Source organism: Euphorbia lathyris, chromosome 1 (genome assembly GCF_963576675.1).
Source record: "Euphorbia lathyris chromosome 1, ddEupLath1.1, whole genome shotgun sequence".
NCBI classification, from domain to species: domain Eukaryota; kingdom Viridiplantae; phylum Streptophyta; class Magnoliopsida; order Malpighiales; family Euphorbiaceae; genus Euphorbia; species Euphorbia lathyris.
The window spans coordinates 131304849-131311814 of NC_088910.1; the positions used below are offsets into that span (position 1 = coordinate 131304849).

At 34.0% G+C, this 6966-nt stretch overlaps 1 protein-coding gene across 2 annotated transcripts; it reads right to left on the minus strand.

Annotated features, from left to right (window-relative positions):
• Positions 1-920: 920 nt before the first annotated feature.
• LOC136211014 (GDSL esterase/lipase At4g10955) lies at positions 921-5935 on the minus strand. Of its 2 annotated transcripts, none has more exons than XM_066002509.1 (4): positions 5773-5935; positions 3872-3980; positions 2611-3185; positions 921-1481 (listed from the first exon to the last, which is right to left on the minus strand). In XM_066002509.1, exons 2-4 carry the CDS (start codon positions 3931-3933, stop codon positions 1081-1083), a joined length of 1038 nt encoding a protein of 345 aa, XP_065858581.1. In that variant the 5' UTR covers positions 3934-3980; positions 5773-5935; the 3' UTR covers positions 921-1080. The 2 variants fall into 2 exon arrangements, with proteins under 2 accessions (XP_065858581.1, XP_065858583.1); XM_066002511.1 differs by lacking the exon at positions 5773-5935 and adding an exon at positions 5653-5676.
• Positions 5936-6966: the final 1031 nt, after the last annotated feature.

Below are 6966 nucleotides of genomic sequence, written 5' to 3' on the forward strand. Positions count from 1 at the left end.
TATAAAATAGTGCAAATTTAACATTAACATTTTCAAACAATATCGATTTTAATATATTATCGAAGTTTTGAAAAGATCGGTTTAACTATTTAACCGTCACATTAAACCTTCTAAACAAATTTATCGATATTTCAACATATCAAATATTTTAGACATAATTGATGTTTTGATTGTTCGATATGACATTTAAATAACAATGAAACACCATTTTCAAATTTTCGGTAACGTACAACTAAAATTGATTTTGCTTTAAAACGTTAAGGTTAAATTTGGATAATTTCATATATTACGACAAAATCTACACTTCAAGAAAAAAAAAAACGCTTAAGATCAAATTTAGCTTTTCTCCCACGAAAGAAACTATCTTTGCACTTCTTGTTTATTAGTATCATTGAAAAATTCTATCTTTGCAAATGGATAAAACTTCAGACCAGCATTTGCAAACTTTTAAACCATAATAACGTTTTTGCACATGCAAGAACCCACAATCAACAAAGAAAACTCTCCATTTAATGCACAAAAGAACCCTCAAGCGACATCCGCAAACTTTCAAACCACGAAACATCTTTACAAATACACGAAACGACAAGTTTCGTTTTTGTATACCGATAAATGAATGAATCATGAACAGAAAAGAGAATTAGTTTTTACCATTTGAAGCACAGAAAGATGAACCAGGAAGCTACTGATATTTATAAAGCTTGGACTGGTCATTCAAATCAGGTCTCCACCATTGATGAATACCATGAGCTTCTTTAAAATCCCGATACGGACTCAAATTTATATTCAGATTTTGCAAGATTTTAAACTACGGGGACGTGTTCGGAAATGCAAAAAACCACAATTAACCATCCATGAACAACAAAGAGTACTAGTATTTACCAACTAATGCACAAAAACTCTATCTTTGCAAATAGAAGAAACCTCAAACCGACATCTGTAAACCTTTAAACCATGAAACATCTTTACAAATACACGAAACGACAAGGTTTGTTTTTGTATACCGATAAATGAATGAATCATGAACAGAAAAGAGAACTAGTTTTTACCATTTGAAGCACAGAGAGATGAACCAGGAAGCTACTGATATTTATAAAGCTTGGACTGGACATTCAAATCAGGTCTCCACCATTGATGAATTCCATGAGCTTCTTTAAAATCTCGATACGGACTCAAATTTATATTCAGATTTGCAGAAGGAATTAGATGAAGAGGCTCTGATTCTTTACCCATTACACTCATCACAAGTCCGCTGAATGAATTCTGAGTTGCTAGTCTCTCAATAGCTCCAATTCCAATTTCATCCATCTTCTTCCTGTGTTCAAAATATCCTATGTATTCTGAGCAGATGTGATCTCCTGGATTTACAAAGAGATATGGTACCCATTCAGCCAGAGCAGTAAATGGATCTGCACATTCTCTGTTTTGCTGCGTTCTTTTTGTAGTTGTTGCGAAGGCAAGTCCTGCTGTTATCACACTGCCTGCAAAATGGGTTGTCGTGTCATAATCGTGTTATATGATCTATATATTTCATATTAGTATATATGATAAGAATAAGTGGTTATTTGGGGAGAAAAGATTTGGAATCTACGTATAAAACTGTGCAATATTAGTACTAATGTTTTATAGATGAAGCAATTTAAGACTATTAATGGCAGATACAACAGAAGCCATATTAGTATATATGATAAGAATAAGTGGTTATTTGGGGAGAAAAGATTTGGAATCTACGTATAAAAATGTGCAATATTAGTAGTAACGTTTTACAGATGAAGCAATTTAAGACTATTGAGAGCAGATCCAACAGAAGCACATCTCCAATTAATTTGGTTCCACGTCTGCCCTGCATAAGGTGCAAAATATAGTGCTACAAAAGATTTAGACTCCACATACAAAATTGTGCACTAACATTTGGTTCTACGTCGATGTAAGTGGAGCTTGTGTGACGCAGACATGGAATCAAATTAGTAGAAAATGGGATTCTGTTAGATCTGTCATTAATGGAGTATGAAATTGCTCCATCTACAAAATGTTAGTGCTAACATTTACTGCCAAAAATGATAGCCCTGCCAACAATTTGCATCCCTCCAGCAAAGGGTCGTATCAAGTGGTTGTCTCTATAAATCGTATTAGAAATTGACAGCCCTGCCAACAATTTGTAGCCCTCAAGAAAAGGTTTAGACTCTTAAGTATAAAACTATGCAATATCAGTACCAAGTTTTTATAGACGAAGCAATTTAAAATTGCATTAAGGTTAGATTCAATAAAACTCATTCCCTGTATAGTTAACAGATTTAGCCTCTAAATATAAAATTGTGTAAGATTAGCACTAACATTTGGTTCCACGCAGACGAAAGTGGCTCTTAGATTGCGCAGACATGGAACCAAATTAACGGAAAATGGGATTCTGTTAGTTCTACCATCATTAATGTTGTCTGAAATTGCTTCATCTACAAAATGTTAGTGCTAACATTACACGGTTTTATATAGGAAGTCTAAATCCAAATTTATACCTATGTCTCCATATGATAAAAATGCAACAAAAATGATAAAAGTCCAGTGAATTATCTCTATAAATCGTGTTGTTATGTCAGAAATTGTCCGTTATACCTGCAATTCGTAGCCCATGTCTCACTCGCTTATCTTTGATCCTTTCAATTGGTGCAGAGAAGAAGGGTGAATTGAAGAGGAAAACTTGAATAAAGGTTGCATCTTTAGCCATGGCTTTTCCAGCAAGCAATGCCATTGCTGCTCCGAGGGAGTGGCCAGCTAACCATACGTTCGATTCGCCTACCGTAGCAACCACATTTCGTACTGCTTGCATACCGATTTCGAAACGGGATGTTTCGTGGAGTCCGTTTCGGATGATGTGAAGGTCGAGCTCAAGGTCCCGGGAGAAGGAATCTGGCTTCGTTACTGTACCGCGAAAGGCAATTACATAACGCGGACTCGAATCTAATGTATGATTAAATTGAGATGCTGAAGGTTTGAATTCATAAATAGCACCAAAAATGGAGGAATCAACATCATCCACAAGCTTGCGGAGCAAGCTAAAATGAAAGAATTCCCACCAAGGTTGAGCAAGGGCATCCGGACCGAGACGTTTCAGCTGGCGATCCCGCTCGAGAATGTAAACGCCCTGAACCAAACTTGCTGCAACAGATCTTCTGTGATGTGAATTTGTCCTGAAAAAATACAGCCATTTACATGATCTTGCCATTTCAAATGGTTGTGACCAAAGAAGAGAAAAGATATAAAGAACACATTGTTATTTTTTTTACTAGAGGTGACAAATGGGTACACGATACGACAAGATGAGACAAATACAACACGAATTTAGTAGGTTAGTGTTATATTAAGCAAGTAATGAATCATTTTTTATATGAAACTTATACGCATATTTTTTGGATGGATTAGGGTTGACCTACTAACTCGAAAATAACACGATATTTAACATTATTATTATATCCTCTAATGTTTTTACAAGTCACTTTAATAGAAGTAATAGAATAACAAATGTCACTCGCAAACACAACTCGAACCTCCCATGTTTAGCATATTCACATCTTACCCTTTATGCCTTCTAGCATATTCTCTTGGACGATCAAAGTTAACATGTTTATCTAAAATGACAGATTCTCCTATATTTTTAAATGTATCATTAACGAACATAGTAAAATTACATGTAACCCGCAAACACAATATGAAAATGATACTAACCCAACACGATTACAACACAAAAAAAATTTGGGTTGGTATAGAGTTGACTCATTTGACACTAACTCAATAATTAACACAGACATAAACTGACCCTGTTACACAAATTGTCACCCCTAAATTGAGAAAAAGTTGAAGAAGCACAAGAACTTACCAATCAACAGCTGTTAGGTGTAAGGGTCCTGAGAGGCTAAAATCTTCCCTCTCTGTGGCCATTACACGATGTGACTCGTAGCTCCTCCTTTATATTCTCGGAGGCGAAACTGCATTGCATAACAAAAACCAGAGAATGATCAATGAAGAACAACCTGTGACGTAAACGGAAACAGACATTGGAAACATTATTTGTGAAACAGTTCATAAAATAGCCTTAAAAAAATGGACATGGACAAGAAACACTAAAATGCTACTAAAGAGAAGTTTCCGTGCAACATAGAGAACAACTATATTACTATGGCTAAATGCACTAGCAGGCAGCTTTCTTTCACAACCATCATGAGTATATGCAAACAAGCTTAAAATTTCAAATAAATGTTATGTTTGCTAAACAATTTAATCAAAAGATATGCCACCATCTATGTTACACGGAAACTAAAACGCAGGAAAATGACATTTGTAAAAAATATAAGAAAACGAAAAATGTGGGAGAAAGGTGTAGATAATAAAAATATATGGGTATAAAATTTTAAAATTATAAGAATACACATTTAAATTTTTTATACAATACATTAGAGAAAAAAACTACATACAAGTCGAATGATAAAGAGAAAAAACCATTTTTTTCATTTTGAAAGCTTGTAGAAGATAGAGCCAGCCTGAGGGATGATTTGTGGGGCTACCGCCCAGGATCCCTCAACTAAGGGGACCAAATTCTTTATAAAGTAATGGGAGAGATCTAAATTTACCCCTATCGTTTTTGGAGAAGTACAAATTGACATCAAACGTATGAAATGGTAAACTTTTACCCTTAATGTTTTCAAGTAGGATCAATTTTACCTCCGAGTGGACTAGTCTATCGTAATTTAACTCACTATTTAATTGTTACATCGGACCTTCTAAACATCAGATATGTTTAAATTGTTTACTGCGTGGCAAACAATTACCTGCCAAAATGTAAAAAATTAAGTTTGCAATGTATAAATTAATCATAAAAATTTGTATAAAATATTTATTATGTTACTAAGACAGTTACAAACGACCCGACAAAATGTACGAAATTGCTTTAATCTATCGGGTAAAGTCAGTTTGTTCAAATTTTCTGTCAGATTGGGATAAAATTGATCCTGTTTGGAAAAATTGGAAACAAAAGTTTACTGATGTTTGAAGACAATATGCAAAATTCTGCTTCAACCTCATCTCCTATACTTTAGTTTCCAAGATTTAACGCAACAGCTGAAATTTGTTCTTTAAATTCATATTTACTAAACATGTGATTAGCATAAATACTGGATGTGACCCGAAAGGTTTGGTCCCCTAAAGGGATATGGAAATGTAAAACGCTTAGAATCAAAGTTCCCGTGCAACATAGACCAGCATTATTCCTAACCTTTGCTCACATTAAAATGCAAACATATTTGAAAAAAATGGAACTTAGGTCAAACTAATTGGGAGCTGCCAAACTGATAAGTTCATAGAATTTCAATATCCATCCACAGCCTAAAACTTAAAACTGAAATTAGAATCTATCACTAAGAAAAGTATATTTAAGAACGCATTGGAAAAAAGAGACTCAAACACACACAAAATCAACTTTGATCGCCAAATAAACACGCATAACGAAGCCCCTCAAACAGTATTGAAACACAAATTCATTTGCTGAACTCATATACCCAAAACGAAAGATCCAATTGATAAATTCAAATTCAAATTCACATCCCCAATCCGATAAGAGCAAGAAAAAGAAAATGAACCGATCCATAATGACACAAGACCTACCAAGAAAATCAAAATTGCATTTCCGCACATTGCATTAGATCTCCTGTTAAGAAATGCGAATCGAAAACGGAAAAGATCGACATTATCAAAATAGAATGAATGAATGAAAGAGAGGTTAACCTTTTTGATTGATTGAAAAGGAGGAATGAATCTTTAGATGATCTACACAGTATGGAATATTTTTGCTTCTTCTTCTTCTTCGATTTCCTCTGGCTGTGTATTTCCATTTTTTTTTATACTGTAAAAGCGCATAAATAGGAGTAGTTGAGGAGTAAAATACAGTTTCTCGAATGAATGAGCTATCTTAGCCTAATTAAGCAATCTCAACAAGCATCCCAGACAGGAATATAGAATTGTTTTGGAAACGCTTTCAGCGACGTCGTTTTCAGTTTAATAAATTACACCCATGGCCACTGAATTTTACCCATTTTAATACTGTGGCGGCTGAACTTCGATTCTTAATAGTTAAGTCACTAACTTTTATATTTTTTTAACACCGGTAGCTACTCAACTTTAACTAACTCCTCAAAATGACATTTAACGACCTCAAAATAAAAACATTCAAGAATTAAAGTTGCTCAGAACGACATTTACCATGAAAACACATTTTTTATTTTCCCAAATCACATTTTTTGAAGCTTTCTCACTCTAAAAATTCACTATTTCTCCTAACCAAACAACATCTAAATGACCTCAAAACGAAAATTTTTAAAATATAAAATTCTTTAGAATATCATTAACTCTTCCGATTTTTTATTTCAAGACGATCAACAGACATTTTGAGGCGTTGAGTGGCCATCAATGTAAAAAGGTGTAAAGTTTAGTGGTCATATCATTAAAAATTGAAATTCATTGACCATAGTGTTAAAATGGATAAAGTTCAATGACCATGGATGTAATTTACCCCAAATCATTTCTCTAAGGAAGTTAGAAGTTGGGTTGGGTATTAATACTAAGAACCAATTCGATACAACACGTAGGCACTAATTAAATTAATTAGGCTTGGTATTAATTACTTAATTAATTGTGATGCCTCGTTTTCGGTCAGATTGTCACATGGCTTTTTTGGAATGGTGTTTCGGAATTGCAATGGTTCGGTATCAATATCTGATGGATGTCCAATTGGGTCTACTATTTCTGCATTGCATACGGAATTAATAGCATTTTTTTTTGTCTTTACGTGTGGTCTAGGATTGTGGATATTAAACCGTTTTGATTATTTCTAACTTAGTTTCAGCTATCGATTTACTTAAAGGAGATCAAATTTTGCTAAATTGGTTGTGTCTAATCCTAGGGGATATTGTAGAGGTTGCT